The sequence below is a fragment of the Sorex araneus genome, chromosome X (assembly GCF_027595985.1).
Source record: "Sorex araneus isolate mSorAra2 chromosome X, mSorAra2.pri, whole genome shotgun sequence".
Taxonomy (NCBI): domain Eukaryota; kingdom Metazoa; phylum Chordata; class Mammalia; order Eulipotyphla; family Soricidae; genus Sorex; species Sorex araneus.
In genome coordinates, this window is record NC_073313.1 from 232,182,561 (window position 1) to 232,200,758 (window position 18,198).

An 18,198-nucleotide genomic window follows, 5' to 3' on the forward strand; every position below is an offset into this window, starting at 1 on the left:
ATTCCTACCACAAGTGCTATCCTTGATTATGAATAAGTAGGCCTCTGAAAGTGGAAAAAAATTTACGACATAAATCAGTGATAACCCAGTTTAAAAGATAGAGACACTGGGGCCAGAGTAGGTTGCTTTGCAAGCAAACAATCTGAGTTCAAAACTGGGTAAAACAGATGGTGTCCCAAGACCCACCAAAAGTGACCCCTGAGGCAGGAGCAAAACCTAAGCAAAGCCTGAATACCCCTTCCTCCCACCAAAAAATAAAATAAAAAGGAGCCAAATAAATTAAAAGAATATAAATATGGAGACAATGTATAAAAGGGCATATATACAGCTCTCCTACAGTGAAGTAAAAGAGGACTTCCTAGAAATTTTAACCCATATTTCTTATTTTATCATCTACTTACAAAGGAAATTCTTAACATTTTTCGGAAGCAAATTAACATGTAGTAATAAATTAGTACCAAACTTAGAAACAAGTTTATATGTATTTTCATTCTCTAAGAAATTCTGAACTCAGAGGGCTGAAAGTCAACAAAGAATCTACACGCTAACCTATTCATGTGAACTTAAAACTAAGAAAGTTAAGTTCCATGAAAGCAAGATCTTATTTTTTTTCCAATTCTTTATTCCCAGAACTTCACAATAATCAGCACATGGTAGGCTTTCACTATTGCTGATTTCAATAAATTTGAAAAATCAGAATTGTTAAAGATCATTCTTTGATTTTATATCAAGAATTATCTTGGCCTCATAAGAAAAAAAAACTACTATATAGTTAAATTAGGATGTCTAGTTTAGAAATTCATTTTAATATAACAATTCTGTGAGGTTTGTTTTTATGTTTGTGTATGTGTGTGTGTGTGTGTTTGTATGTGTATATAGTGCTGGGATGGAACACAACCACAACTTGGGGAATTGTTTTCTTTTTTCAGCTTTTGGGCCACAGCTGGTGCTACTCAGGATACAGGGAACTAAGACAGTGCCAGGGATGGAACCTGGTTGGCTTCATGCAAGGCAAGTACTCTACCCACTACATTATCATTCCAGCACCTCTTTTTTTTAAACAAAATCTGACTCATTGTGATATAGATATTATGAAAATCTATATAATTTATAATAATTAATATAAGTAATTATGAAAAATTTTGTTATCAAATATGAAACTAAGTATAATCATTATATATTTAGTTTTTATCTTCTAGGGCTTATGTCCTAATTAAACGAAAAACAGAAATAAAAACTGACTCCTAATCTAATTCCCAGTAATCATGTTCAGCATGGAGCAATTCTGTGGCTAAAGTTTCTGAAACTGGAAGGTGAATCACTGAACTTTTGGTCTCAGCTCTCCCATTCAGTAGTTCTGAGCACCTGAAAAATATTACCTCCTCTTTATATGTCACAGATTTCTTATCTATGAAATGGAAACAAAACTTAAAGAATTATTGTAAGAATTGCATTACTATAGGTAAATCTCTTGGAGTAGGGCTTAGCATATAGTAATTGATCAATTAATGTTACAAGCACTAGTAAAACTCATGTTAGCTAGGGATGCGGCTTAGTGATACACTTCATATCCTGCGTGTATGAGGCCCTAAGTTTCATCTTTTGCACCAACAACAAATTCTTAAATCTCTTGGTTTACATGTTAGGGGCTTATCAATGAGTTAGCAATTCTTTTTAAAGTCTTAGGCAGAAAATAAAAGAATAGAACTGTATCAATATCATGTGTTTTCACACTTACAGATAAATTAGGGACAAAGAAAACTGCTTATCAAAACTGACAAATAAAAAATAACATTTCATTTACTCAGAGAAAACTTTCTGAAGGGGATAAGACTATCATACATATTTTTGTTTACAGGTTAGAAAAAAAATCCTACATAAGTACACTACCCACCCTACTATTATTTTTATTTCCTTTTTCTCTGCTCTATACATGTGGAATTTTATAATTAAGGCTCTATTTAGCATACTGCTTGATTAGTATAACATTTGCTTGATTCACATAAATACATTTTTGTGTCAATTTTTTTAAAATGAGGAGGAAGCCAAAGAAGAGATGACACAGGGTTAAAGCACTTATTTGCATAAGGTTTGAACTCAATTGAATCCCTGGCACTTAGTACCACCAGTTGTGGCACCAGAACACAGAGTCCAGAGCTAAGAGTCCCTTAGCACTAACAAGGAGTGGCCCCAAATCCCCCAAAATGAATAAATAAAAATGATTTTATATGGCTACGGAGAGCCCGGCAAGCTACCGAGAGTATCTCACCCGCACGGCAGAGCCTAGCAAGCTACCCATGGCCTACCCAATATGCCAAAAACAGCAACAACAAGTCTCACAATGGAGACATTACTGGTGCCCACTCGAGCAAATCGATGAGCAATGGGATGACAGTGATACGGTGATACATAAATTTAACTATTCTAACATAAATTATAAAAATTATAATTAACACAGGCCAGAGCGATAGTATAGGGGTAGGGCATTGACCTTACACATGACTGACCCGGGTTCAATCCCCAGGATCCCATATGATCCCCAGAGCCCACCAGAGTGATCAAAAATAAGCTCTGACCACTTCTGGGTGTGGCCCCCAAACAAAACAACAATAAAAAATATTACAATTAACAAAGCTCCTCTTGAACCCATAACTTTTGTATATTTATGAGCCCCAGCATAACCAACAAAAAAAAACAGGAAGAATTTTTTTTTTTTTTTTTTTTTGCGTCACACCTGTTGATGCACAGGGGTCACTCCTGGCTCATGCACTCAGGAATTATCCCTGGCGGTGCTCAGGGGACCATATGGGATGCTGGGATTTGAAGCCAGTTTGACCGCATGCAAGGCAAACGCCCTAACCGCTGTGCTATCACTCCAGCCCCCAGCAAGAATTTTTAATTGTTCACAGTGTGTTTTAAAAATAAAATCCTTTAAATTTTTTTTTAATTTTAAAAACAGATTTAACGTCATATTGTAAAAAGTAAAAGAAGCAGGAGAAAGATGGAATACTGACTTACAAATTACACCAATGTGTGTGGTGAGGAAACATTGTTAATACTGACTCCTACCAAATCCACTGCCAATAGTGTCTAAATGTACTTAATCAGTAGAATAAAGAACTCTCTAGACCACATAGAGAGCCCAGTGGCTAATACCAAAAGTCTTAGGGCCAGAAGTGAAAAGGATTAAAAGGAAAGAAGGGAAACAAAAATTAAGAAAGTGATGAATTTAAGATGGGGAACCTGGAATTACTGTGTAGCAATTAAAGTAATACTACTCTTCCAAGTGACAAGATCTAATTCAGAGACACGGACTTCTGGAGTCCAACCTAAAAGGTGTAATATAATTTCTTAGGCCCCAAACAATACTTTTTGGGAAAAAACAAAAACCTGGCAAACTTGTATTTCTGTATATTTGCAAAAGAGCAAGTCAGGTATATTCTGCATCTTATATACTTGAGAATCACAGAGAAGTACCAATATGTGTGCCGGAAAATGAAGGCTTGGAGTCAGACGAAGCAGAGGATCCATAATCTGTGGCAGTTCTGACTCTATCCTCTCAGTTTCCAATATCTTATTTCAAATTAAGAAAATTATGTTATAACAGGGGGAAGGGGACAGAATCCTGGAAGCCCATTTTACTAGAATTTTTATTATCCTTTGAAGCAAATAGTTTTTATTAATAAACTCTCTTCAGCTTGCCTGAAGGGAATACCCTCTCAGAAGGGAAGCTGATAATCCCATATTCTTATCACTGGGAACTGATTAGCATTCTGAAAAAATAACATTGCGAATATTGTTTTTCTTTTGTGAAAAATCTGAACACTATTTTAGTTCAATTACTGACATTCTTTTCTGGTCATGTCAAAATGAAAATCTTCTATCGAAAGCACTATTTTTCAAAGAGGCCGAGGAAACAGCCAGCCTCACAGCATACTTGTTCCTAATTATGCCAGGATATGAGGATTCAGAAAGTCTCAGTTTTTCTGGTTTAAATGAGATTGGCTAGGAAGTCTCTCAGTAACATCCCCTTTTTGAAGGAATTTTATCTACTTACAGAACAAATAAAACAAAACAAAAAACTAGACTCATAAAGCCTCAGGCCTCAAACAGTGTCAGATTTTGTTCTATTTCCTTTTCTAGTTGTCTTCTGCTCTGCTGTTATCCAGTATGTGAACAACCTGTCTTAGCATGCATTCTTGTTTGGTCTACAGTAAACATGGGACAAACAGCAAATGTTTGATAATCTGAAAGACAACAAAGATCTAATACATTCATTGAAAAATAAATACTTCTAAGTTTTCCCATTTACACAAAAGAGAGATCAGCAGCCTAATTTAAAACAAATAAACAAACCGATTTTTTTTCTCTATGAGATTACAGTCCAGCACACAGAGATAAAACCTTTGCTTAGCTACAAAATAAAGCATATATGTGATCTAGAGAACCTTTGGAATTTTTATTCAAGTTTTGAAAAGTGCAGTATTTAGTATTTTCTAATCAGGGATTTCAAAAGCTTGGGGAAAGCAAATATTCACTCGATTTTCCCCCATTTAATCCTCCTAAACATGTAGAACGTATTTACTGCTGGTGTAACTCACCTTGGTGAGTAGAACTCTCAGTCCATATCACTGAATGGAACAGTGTGACTCCCTAGTGCAAATTTCCTGAGAGCCCCTTCCCTGAGCATGTGCCAAGAATCAAATCTTGGCCACTTAGTGCTCTGTGCTCCACATGTGGGCTCACGGCGTGTTGAGCAGCCGTGCTAACTGAGATGGATAGCCCTGTCAAACAGGAAGCTGGCACACCAGGATGCAAGCAGTGGGATACAATGACCTTTACATTCAGAGAAAAATATCCCTAAAATGGCATGAAAAGTTTATGGGGGAAGAGGAGGGAGGGTTCTTTTATTTTACTTAGGGACATAGCATGAAATAAAAGCAATGGTGTCCAGTATGCAATTTGCTCAGGATCAAATCTTGAATCCCTCACACAAGAAGGAAAGTCACTGGAGAGAGGAAATGAATCATCCTTTATCACGCTGCTTTGAAAGCAGCAAACTCTACGATTCAGCTGTACTGCCACACACACTGGCCAACTACTCACATCCACACTGCATTCGCACTCAGAATAATCCATGAGGTGTCACCTGTCCTGGGCAAACATTCATGATCCCATGCATTCAGATGGCTGCTTTCATGATAGAAATACTAGATCTAGATATTAAATTCAAAACTTTTAACTAATAAGGTGCTTACCAAAATCAGGGTCAAGAACTTAGGAATTCAAATTCCACCTTCTTGGGTCACCGTATTTATTATTTTATCCCTACATTGCTTAATCTCTCAAAATTTCCTTATCTGAATAAAATAGAAGTTCTGATACATTGTTAAAATACCATAAAGAGGTATAGAAAAAAGGAGCAAAAATAGGAATAAAAGAAGTAGTATAGAAAAATAATAATATAGACGTACAATAATTATATAAGGAATTTGCATATAAAGCTTGATCCTAGAATTCACATGTCTCTCACTTTCAGTTCTGTTGTCATAATCTATATAATTTAGTCATTTCAGCTAAACAACAAAGATAATTCTATTGGATCCCCAATTATTTTTCCATTCAAAACTTAGGTATTTTTATTGTTATTTGTCTGATCAGTTCTCTGGCATGAAAGAACAATAGCTATGCTAAAGAATGGAGTAACACAAGCTCACAATAGGATCTAGTAATGCATGATACATCATTTATAATGGTGCAACTTCAATATTTAATTATGTAGGTAAAAATAATTGGTCACAAACACACTGAGATTTTTATGTTTGTTTCTGCTTTTATGAACAAACTATGTCAAACTACTGGGCAGTTTAGATATAAAAGTATGGTAAGATACATCCATTTTTCCTATTTAATTAAAATCTGATTACTAAGTGCATAAATTTCTGCAATCCAAAGTCATGAAATAATGTCAAAAACTGATTGCTTATAAACTGTATGTTAAGCTTCAGAAAAGTTAAAAGTAAAGTATCTGTGTAGTCTCTGAGAACATCAATTTGGGGTAGAAGAGAAAATAAGTTATCAAAAGCAAACTGGGGGAAAAAAAAACTGTGACGTTACTCTGAAATGCATGTTGATTTGGGTGGCTGTAGAGACACTAGTCAAATGATTCCAAAGCAACCAGGAAAAAAGCCTCTGCAATAAACTGCAGCTAGCTTTTGGGGAAAGATACTCCACCGGCCATTCTCCTCCAGCCCTTGTTTGGAGAATGATTTCCAGGAACAACTTCCTCAACAAACCAAGGCACAGGAGGGGCAAGGGAGGGTAGGGGAGATGCATATTACTACCTTGGGCCTGAGCCGCAGAGCTGTGGGAGTAGCCCAGGGCCAGCAGCGCGGTCTCCACCAGCTGGCTAAAAAGCACGTCTTTTCGAACCAGGACAAACTCAGCATGTTCTTCTCTGTTGTCATATTCAAGAGAGCCATCCAACTGCTCCACCACACAGAAGACAGGAATCATCAAACCTGGAGGGACAAAATTCAAAGCAAAACACAAACATTACAAAGCAAATCTCATCTCCGTCACCACAATGAAAAGGGAAAAGACAGTTATAAAAACCACTCATCTGTGATGGACAGTGGTTTGAGATTAAACAAGCCTTATGACTATCTGGCCTAATGGGAAAGCTGTGGGGGTTTTCTCCCCTCCTCCATTATTATCAGACTGCAGCAGAGTAGCCCAGAGAACTGGCAGAAGCCCTCAGAGTCCAGTTTAAAAAGTAGAGGACACCAATCAGAGGAGCCCTATTCATAGTCAGCCCAACAGAGAGGGTCAATGTAGCCCTTTAAACCAATTCTCCACCTCTTCCTACCCTATCAATAATATTCTGTCCTACCCTGTATCAGATCAGCCATAGTGCAGGCAAACTGGATCTGCTTCTGTCTGAAAATATATTTTAAAAGTTTTTGGTTGTAAGATACATCAAGTGGAGGCATATTTGATTTTATGGTCAAAGTTACAACATGAATATATTGTACAAGAGAGACAACAAGAATTTTTAAAATCTTAGTAAATAGTTCATCAACTAACCTAAAAATATATTGTGCATGAAAGTCTTAACTAAAACTAAGCTTACAAAAATTAAACAATACAAAACTTTGTCCTTTAAAAAAATCATTATTTTAAACATTAACACCAATTATCACTGGAAAGGAATATTTTTCTTGTGTTTCAGAGAAAAGCAAACTACTCTAAAGAATAAAGCAAATTAGTCTAGTTGAAAATCTGTGGAAATCTGTTGTCACTGAAATATTTCTCTACTTTGTATCAAAGTGTGAAAAGCTAAAAAAATGTTTAATTTGCCAAAGATTTTTTATAGACTGTTTTTTATTTTTCAAAAAAAAAGTCATACAGGCATTCAAATCTAAACATAGCCAAGGCACAGATCAAAGTTTTACCAACATACATACAAGTAATAAACATGAACTCCACCCTACGAAATTCACACAAATTAGTGTGTTATGTTCTGGTCTGAGTCTTGTCTTTGCACAAAAAAAATCAAAAGTTCTAAAGAATGAGCAGGCAGGCTGAGAGAAGAGGAGGAGGAGGCTTAGCTGGTCATTGTGAAGGTACCTAACAATAAAAATAATATCTCCTTATAAAAATGATAGAAGGAAGGACTACCTGTCACACAGAATGAGGCTCTTCTAGAAGCCCCGGTTGAAAAAAATAAAAATAAAAATAGAAGCCCCGGTTGCCTGGACCCCAGAAGCCTACCTATTCATTCGGCTCTGAGAAGCAGAGGGTGGGAGCAGACACTGCAAACTACCGTGTCATAGATTTTAGATTTTTGTTCTAAAGATAATACAATGGTGCAACTAGTTCCCATGTGCTAATTATTATTATTAAAGATAATAAGTATTGGGTGTAATTATTAAATATAATCATTATTAACAATAATAACACTCATTAAGAATTGTTATCATTAAAGATCATGGTAATTATTATTAAGCCTACACAACAATCTAACAAGTCATACATAGCATATACCCAGAACACCTATTGACTCAATATTCACACTTAGGGACAACAAAGCATTATTATTGTCAATACTAAATACATCACTCATGGTATAGATTTATGAAAAATATTAAATAAGGATAAAGTAGAGACTTCTTTTTCTTTTTCGGTCACACCTAGCGATGCACAGAGGTTACTCCTGGCTCTGCACTCAGGAATTATCCCTGGTGGTGGAGACAATATGGGATGCTGGGAATCGAACCTGGGTTGGCTGCGTACAAGGTAAATACCCTACCCACTGTGCTATTGCTTCAGCCCCTAAATAGTCTTTTAGATAAAGAAACTTACTCTAGCCACATGGCAACTTTTTATTGTGACCAATATTAGCCTAGAAAATGTTTATTATTTCCAAATATGTAATGAACAATAAAAATCAGATGTCTTCCAAAAATCTCTGTAGTCATTTATTCATTCAAATTTTATTTCCTGAACACCTACTGTGTGTCAGAGCTTCAGGGATACAATGAGACTAAATCTGATTTAGCTCCTGCACTCAGTGCAGTTGAAGGTGGTGTAAAATCTTCCTAAGCAAGCATAATGGCATTTTATAGGACCTGTCATGAGAGTCCTTACAGGAAGAGAACAGCCCCTATTTAGACCTTTTAGCTCTTACATACTGGTATATAATCTTTGTCCAAGGAAGCAGGTTGCTTTCTATTTTTAATGATTTAAGTATAGCACACATAGAATCATGTAGTCAGTGGTGCCATAAGCTACTTCACCACTAATACCTGTGTGTACATAAGTTTGAATGCTGAAAATCCATATGCAGTTCCTAATGTCAACATATGAGTGTCACACATCTGAGAGTCATAGATAAGACCTTTAAATGATTCCAGTTACTTCAAAGCTGTCATGTATCCATTACTTATTACTCATAAATTGTTCTTAAGTCTATAGTCAACTGAAAAACCAGAAGATCTTATTAATTTTGTTTAAATGAACAACTCAGTGAGTTAGATATGAATTAAAACATTAAAGCATGTAGTTTCATACCATGTTGAACTTATACTTTCAAAAGTATTCTACTTACAAATTACAGAAATATTTCATAAACATTCTGTTCTGTGATTGAAAAAAGCAGTTATTTGATATGATAGCTATAAACTCTTTGTAGTCTAAAAGCAAGAACCTAGCTCCCACAGAAATAATCTACTTTAAAATCTTTGAGTCTTTGAGGTCATTTATAAAATAAAATCATGATAACCCAAAATATATGCTAATAGGATTTGTTCTGAAGCACACCTATATAAAAATATCTGTGTATCCATATACATGGGTATCAATATACAGTTATTATATAATACCTATATAATACCTATTTATTATACAATAGTATAATAAACAGGTTTCACTTAATGCCTAGAAAAAAATCTAACTTTTTATTAGAATTTTCTCAAGCTAAAGACAATTAAGAAAATTCTACAATGAAATACATGTTTTATACAAGAAAAGAAAAATAGGGAAAAATACATGCACTTACTAATAAAACGGCAAAAGAAACTACAGCAAAAAAAGCATAATTGTGGTTAAGTGCTAGGGAAAAGATAATAGATACAGATTTTTAAAGTTTTAAAACATACAAAATCAAACTCCTTCCTAGGGAGAGAGCTCAAGGGGCTGGAGCATAAACATGCATTGCATGCTAGATTTGATCCCCACATGGTTCTAAGCACCACCAGCAATGCACCCCAAGTACTGAGCTGGAAGTCATCCCTAGCACCACCCACCCCCTCCCCTTTTTTCATTTTGGGGCTACACCCAGAGATGCTCAGGGATTATTCCTGGCTCTGCACTCAGGAATCATTCCTGGCAAGTTCGGGAAGCATATGAGATGCTGGGGTTGAACTAGGTCCGCTTCATGCCAGCAGAACTCCCTACCCACTGTACTATCACTCCACACTCCCAATCACTGCCATTTATTAGAAGGAGAGAAGTTATCTATGAAAGAACAAGAGAGTAAAAAAGCAATGCATTCACATGTACACACACACACACACACACACACACACACACACAAACATGCTTGCGTGCGTACGCACATACACATACAATAATTTATCCAATGGGTCCTATATCTCCCCAAGCAAAATACAGACACAGAGAAAAATAGTGAGGCAAAATATGGAAATATTGAGTGAATGTTTGGAAAGCACTACAAAAAACTAAATTAAAAATGGAAAAATTTTAAAGTTCTTTTAATAAAGTAACTATGTAAAAGTAAAATGGATTTACAGCAAACTTTAGCAATGACCAAAAAGGAAAAAGAAGCCACTTGTTTTAACCTCAGCTTAAGACACTATTTTTCTTTTATTGTAGCACAAACCCATTTCCAGATGACCACGTAGAGAACTTTGAACCTTTTGATTATAAGCTTCACTAAGCCTTTTACAATTGTGGGAGGTAAGCAGGCAGCTTAATCTGGAGGACAAGCACAAAGCCACACCCATTTGCTAAAAATTAAGAGTTGTTCTGGTAATTGGGGTAAATGGTGAGTTCCATTGTCACCTTGTCATGGAGACAAAATAAGTAAGGAACTCTGCTAGAAAAATGCAATTTCCCAACTGTCATTAGTTCTGATGCTCAAAGAGTCATTTTCATTATAACACTATTTCTGAGGAAGTGTGGCTAATTATAGAGTTAACCTGCTTATCACAACCATAGCTTGCAAACCAGAGAGGGAGTCAGGGGAAGATGTAGAGATATGGTGGTGCCAGTCCAGAGGCAGACAGTTCGTGGGTAAAATGCTGTTTCTGTCACTACTCACCTGTGGGAGTGACATGGGTGATTTATTTGACTTCTCTGTGCTTAAATTCCTTCTAGCTAAAATGCAAATAATATCTGCACACAGTGTTGCTGTAAAGATTATACTACATAATACATTTTAATTGTATGACATAGTTGTCAATGATACCTAGTTTTCTTTTATCAGGATCAGTATTAATATTATTGTGTATATATAAAGGAAAACAGACCAATATTATCAATACTGAAAAAAATTTCTTTGAAGGAAAATGATGCTAATAATCATGAATGGCTTAGTTATACAAGATGCAAATAATAAAGTTTTAAAGTGTTCAATGTGCATCATAGCGAAGGGTTAAAGTATCAAAAGCACCATATTCCATACTCTGAAACTGCCTGTTTAATATTGTGGTTGCTAGCCACATAAAGTGACTAAGCATCTAAAATGTGATTATCCTGAACTGAGATATCTTGAAAGTGTAAAATACACAACTGATTAATAACAAGTAAGAAACTGAAATGTAAACAATGAGTAATTTATTTAGAAATAATATTTTGAAAAGTGAGGTATTTTTTCCTTTTGTAAAAAGCTACTAAAAAAAAAGTATTCAGTTTTTAGTTTTTGTTTTTTGAGCCACACTGCAGTGTTCAGGGAGTACTCCTGGTTCAGTGCTTACGGTTGCTCTAGAGGTACCCGGGGGACCACATAATATTGAGGCTCGAAACCCAGCCTTCAACATTGCATACACTGAGTGATGCACTCAAAAGTTTAAAACTGCACAAGTTACTTATACTGTATATCTATGGGACAGCACAGCTGTAAGCAATCTGCCAAACACTACCCTCTACAATGGTTTATTCACTCAGGATAAATTCATCACACACTAGATAACTAGCACAATTGTGTGATTATCTTGAGCATGTCTTGGATGCCCCTCAGTTATCTTTTCTCTATGTTACAGATCTTGAGACTAGAGGAGAGATGGGCTCTCGGTTAAGCTCTAAAATCCAAAGGGATATCTTCTCTGCAATATCAAGCAAATTGTAGGCTGTTTTATTTAGACCCATAGTTATCCAGCTGCTATAACAAAGGAAAGGCTGAGCTAGAAAGATTGTACAAGGGTTAAGGCTCATGTCTTGTATATAGCTGACCTCAGTATGTTCCCCCAAGCACCACCAGGAATGACCCCTGAGCACAGAGCCAAGAATAAATCCTAAACTCAATCAGGTGTGTCCCCCCACCCAAAATATATATATATATATACATATATATATATATATATATTAGTATTAAGGGAAAGGGTAGTTTATTTTTTTCCTTTTCCATCAATGAGAGAAACAGTTTCTATGTTCAGGAAATGCCACCACACTGGCATAGAAGGAACCTAAGAACCAAGTATCCTTTGAAGCACTGAACAGGTAGCCTCACCAATGGGAGATAAAAGATGATCACGGGGCAGTGGAATCCAGATCTAAAACACAAAATCAATCTCATTTGGACAGTGCTTCCTAGCTCCCCAGATAGTCCACTGACCCTTTATCTGCTCCCTACATTTGCCCTTAATCTCATGCCATAAATGGAAAGCCGAAACAACAGAAAAATAGGCAATATGCCCAAAGAAACTGTGAGGCAGTGAGGCAAGAGCAGAGCTTGTCAGTACGCTGATTTCCTTGGAATTAAAAACTATGCTCCAAAATCCACAAAATCCACACAGAAATAGAGAGGTAAGGCCTTTGAGCAAAGGATTCTTGCTATGCGCAAGGGCTGACCAGCATTGATCATGAGTTAATTCACTTCCCAAAAGGCTACCTACTCTGTACCAGGCACTTCACCAGGCACAGGGGATCCAAACACTTCCTTCCCCTCCGTCACTGATGAAGACAGGCTCAAACAAGGGTGGGCGAGGGCTTCAGCCTCTTCTGCAGAGCCTCTGTCTCCTCCTCAGTTTACCCTCATTACTGTATATGAATGACAGGAGTCGGTCTGCAATGTCTGGTCAGATTTTACCCTGCCTTCTTTCAAAAGACTAAGACCTCTGTTTCCAGAAGAAAAGCAGCCCCAACAGGCCCACTTCCTTCATTGAAGCAGGCAGTATATCTGGCCCCATCACCTGAGAAGGTCTCAGGGCTAATTGAAGATTATGAAGGCTCTGGGGCAGAGCCTCTCATAACAGCTCCTCCTCTGAAACTGAACCTGGGGTAAAGTACCACATTCAGTCACCACCATAATCAGTAAATCAAAACTCCACAGAAACTGAAACAAATTCTACCATATACTGAGAGAATACTATGGAGATTTCCAAAGGGCCTAGAGGAATTAGGGGTGGCACCTCTCTTTTACTGCAAATTTACTACAAAAACAAAACACCATTTACTTACTAGATAAGCTCACATTCTCCCTGTGTGTCTCTCTCCCAGCCTCTTGTTTTTTCCCTCTCAATGGCATTCACACATACACACCCTGAGGCAGTAACTTGCCAATATTACCTCTAAACCCTCCTCCCACCCTAAAGCAATAAAAGCAAGTCTGAGTACCAAAAATTGCAAAGGAAGAAGAGGGTATCCCACCTCATCTGAGGTCCTAGGCAAGAAAGCAAAATTTTCAAATGGATTAAGTGTGTCTCTCCCACTGTCCTCTTTCCTGCCCCTGTTGCTGTCTTCTCCTGGGCATCTGACCTCTAGAGCTACCTAGCCAAAGGCTACACACATTCCATCCTTCTACTCCAGCCTCCCACTTCCCTGAGGCTAAGCTGGAAAATTCCAAAGATTAATAGATAAAAAGATGATACACTTTGCAGTTTGCTGTTTGAACTGCTAAGAAGTCTCTTTATTTATTTATTTATTTATTGCTTTTTTGGGTCACACCCGGCTGGCGATGCACGGGGGTTACTCCTGGCTCTACACTCAGGAATTACTCCTGGCCGTGCTCAGGGGACCATATGGGATGCTGGGATTCGAACCCGGGTCGGCCGCGTGCAAGGCAAACGCCCTACCCGCGTGCTATCACTCTAGGCCCTAAGAAGTCTCTTTAATCTTACAGTTTCATTGTAAAAGAAATATATGGTATCCCATGTTAACTTTTAATGGGAAAGAATTTCAGATAGAGCAATAAAGAAAAGTACAATCCCATCCTTTACCTCCCTAACCTTGAAAAAGAAGGGAGAGCAAAATCACTGGGCTCTAGGAATGCTCCATCAGAGATCTTTTAGGTTCCCCTAAGCTGTTCCGCTTTCCCAAGTTCCTTCCTCTTCTTTGCTTATTAAATTTTCAGAAGGATCAATTCATTTTTGTCATTGGTTTTGTTTTTTAACTCTTACTGAAGCAGAAGCAAGAGGTATGGCAGTCACATTTTGGCTCATCAACAATGAAGTATCACAGTCAGTTCCTACAATTACGAGGAAAACAAAATTTACTTGATTTTAAATCTAAGAGCAAACAGAAACAATGCAGGAATTCCATTTCAGATTCCTCCAGTTCTTGGTAACTCACGATCAGACTTCCAACTAAAATTTTAATAATAAAGATCCCATGTGCTAGGGTTAGAGAAAGAAATACATAATATCTATACTTTGGGCAGGTGAGAACCACCAAGGGACCCTGCCCCGGCAGCCAACCTTCACTACGCAACTGCCGCCATGCTCCAGGCCACTTACCAGACACATTATAAGACACTTCCATAATTACCACACCATATTTGATGGAGTTCAGACATTAGGCAACAAATCACAGAGAGTATATACATATATATGTGTATGTATATATATACATACACACACATACATACCTCTCAGAGAGTCCTGCAAGCTACCGAGAGTATCCCGCCTGCATGGGCAGAGACTGGCAAGCTACCCATGATGTATTCGATATACCAAAAACAGTAATGATAGATCTCATTCCCCTGACCCTGAAAGAGCCTCCAATCATTGGGAAAAATGAGTAAGGAGAGGCTGCTAAAATCTCAGGGCTGGGAGGAATAGAGATGTTACAGGTGCCCGCTCAAGTAAATCAACAAACAACGGGATGACAGTGATATATACTTTATTCTGAATACTAACAAGGCACTACTTTGCAGCCCCTGAAACAGATATTAAGTTTGGGAGAAATGAATGAACTACGCTGAGGTGAGGAGGGAGGAGTAAATTCTGACCCTTTCACTTTTTAAATCGGGTTTAAAGTGTTAGGGAAGGAAGGTTGGTTCTCTTTATCCAAAGCTCTGATTGGTCTTGTCCCCAATTAATAAGGAGAATGCAATTCAACCTGATGTTAGACCTGAAGGTTGAAAAATAAACTTCAGGTTATTCAATACCCATATTTCACACTTAACCTTTGCTACTGCAAAATCATTTCACCCTGATTTTTTGTTGTTTATTTTGGTGTCTTTTTTCCCCCAAGTAATACCGGCACAGTTTCTTAAAGCAACACATAATGGGCACACTCCAATTTTTGCAAAAAAAAAAAAAATTGGCATAAAATCTGTGATGTTATGCAGTGAAATATGGTACTCTTCTGTTACCAAAATATGTGGCAGGACTGAATGGATTGAAGACTATTGTAAAACCAGTATTTCATAGGCACAGACAGGACATATAATATGACTTCTCATTTAAACAAAGTCTGACCTGCAAGCTCAGCCACAGTGATTCTGACCCATGAAAAGAAATTGCCTGATGTCAGGAATGTACAATTTGAGTAAATGAGAGGTCAGCCTTTTCCTACGTCAACAGGAGCGGGACTTAGAGAGGTCTTCTTCACTCAACTCACCCTGCTCCCATCCACTCTCCTCTCGACAAAGCCTCACCTAGACAAAATCCAAAATAAATGTTCATCCAATTTAAACAAATCTTAATTCCAGTTAGATATTAATAACCACCATAAGCAGCAAATGTCAGTTCTGGCTTTTTCCTTTCACGCTTCTGAATGGATCCATATCACTGGCTCTGTTGCATTGCACTCCACAACAACGTTACCAAAAACTGTTTATTACTGTAAAGGCACTGAGTCCTTTGGTATGTGACTCAATTGGTTAGCTGTGCCATACCCACATGCTAGAGCCTGGGGGACTCCGCAGCCATCCTATGATGGAATGATGGATAGAACACCTTTTGTAAATTTCATATCAGCCCCAGGACAAAATGTTCAGTGATGAAATCCAAAAATTTCAAAATAAAAATATATGAAGCAAATTAAGATATCTCAGAAGAATCTGCGCATTTGATATATTATTTAAGTAGCCCTTAATTCAAAACTAAATCCTTAAGTTTCCGAAGTAATATACTGGGGGAAAGTACAACCTGTAAGGCATTTGCCTTATACACCGTTGACCTGGATTCCATGTCCAGCACCACACATGGTGCCTCCCACTTTCCCCCAACACCACCTCCATGAGTGGTTCATGAGCAGAGCCAGGAGTAAGACTTGTGCACAACTAAAGACAGAAATAATATAATAATGTCTTGAGACTCCATTGCATGTTAAAATGATCTATACCATAAATCATTAATAGTGGAGCCTTTTGAAATCTCTCTTCTATTAAGTAAAATTTATTCTGGAAGTTTTTGAGAGAAAAAATATTTTAATCATTTTTAAGTGGAGATGTAATTGCCTCTCTTCTCATTCTTATTAGCCTCTTTGGAAAAGCCATTTGCAACTCAGAATCAAAAGGGGAGTCAGTAAAAATGCCTTTATGCTAACATTTGCCTTATCACAGGTTTCATATTATATGTGTTATTTTAGCTAATTTAACAATCAAATTTTTAGAAAACCTTGATTGATTTCTCCAGTGTAGTATTAAGGAAAGGTTAACTGTCCTGAGGTTCTCTGGCAAGGAATTAATAAAGGAATCAACCACTCGACTCTCAATAAGACAAGACTACCTAGATTTCTAGTGGGAATATTTCATAGCACAAGCATGTTTTCTTTGGGGAGTTTAACTCACCAAAATTATTAAAAATTGAGATCAAACACTGGTGCAAAGCCCCAAAGGAAATCATACTAGAGTGGAGAGATTTTTATCAAATAAAAACCTGAAAAGGTAAAGTTTTTATAGTGAAATAAAAGACTTTCTTCGGTACAAAAGGAAATCCTACTGTCTACGTTTACAGTTCAAACAGCAAAACATGTACGGATACAAAATAGATGTGCAGAAATCATCACTGTGTATGAACGCAGATTTCACAGACCTATGCTTATCCAGACAGGCGCCCATCATCATCCTTTTCCAACCAATAAAAGTCACTATCTTTCTTGACCCCATCTAATGTCTCCACCAGGATGTAATACCAAATCCTTAACAGGAGAAATAATGGGGGGAAAAAAAGGAAAAGGAGAGGAGGAGAAAGAGAGCGAGGAATTCAGAATCATAGTGTGTATTCTGTGGTTCCCTGAGGGGACACAGAGCACTAGACTGTAGTACATAGGATATTATTATTGTGACTGAGATGAGGTTAATAAAACCCAGCACAAAGACTTTGGAAACTAGGTTCCCAATTGATGGATCACGTCCCAGACAAAATATTTTAAGTATATACGCACCTGTGTAATTTGCAGCAATTACTTAAATAAGAAATATAGAACAGACTAAGCTAGTATATTATTACTTTTACCATAGGATTCTAATATAACCTTTGTATCTTATACATTGTCTAAAGGAAAATATCAAATTTAGTATATAAAAACTTCAGAAAACTATTTAAGTTGTTGCAAATATACCCCATTGAAATCATCTTAATTTCATCCTTAAAATATTACCCCATCAAAGGAGGAATCGCACTCCACTTTTTATTATTTTCACTGTACTGAACATAAAATGTTTGTGTCTAAGGAAAAAAAATGATAAATTCTTAATTTAAAAAAAATTAACTTTCTACTTTCTTAAAAGTTAAAAACTCCCTGTGAGAGTACTATATCATTTCAAATTTGGGGTAGAATTCTCTGGACTCATAAATTACTTAACTCTAAAATCTTATCTGAGGCACAAAATGAAGCATAGATGTGTAGTTTATACCCTTCACCCAAAGGACCACATTTTCACAACAGTGCTAGTCTCACAAATGCAACACAAAATAACAGAATGACAAGTCAAATACACGTTTTCAAATTCCACATTAAAGGAGAAAGGGGTTCCTTTTCTGATTCATTTAAAGATATAAGCTTAGGTTTGTGGCTGAACTCTAGCATGGCCTACGAGGCTTTGCCAGTCAGGAAGAGTTCTATTTTACCTTTACATCTTCACTGCCCAGAGAGAGGGAGATAAAGGATACTCTGAAAGCTTCCTTGCATATAAATTCATGTCTTTATTTTACTAACAGGCATAGAATGGAAATACAGATATGTTTTCAAAGAGCAAGGCTGTGTTTATTATACATATAAGTGGTTGGC

The 18,198-nt window shown here is 37.0% G+C and overlaps 1 protein-coding gene across 2 annotated transcripts in view; it reads right to left on the reverse strand.

The window, feature by feature from the left end:
- SATB2 (SATB homeobox 2) overlaps positions 1-18,198 on the reverse strand; it is a 206,940-nt gene that overhangs the window by 168,688 nt on the left and 20,054 nt on the right. For both annotated transcript variants that reach the window (XM_055123353.1, XM_004601255.2), the window contains one exon: positions 6,345-6,521. In XM_055123353.1, coding sequence (XP_054979328.1) covers positions 6,345-6,521 — 177 coding nt within the window. The remainder of the gene's footprint in view (positions 1-6,344; positions 6,522-18,198) is intronic.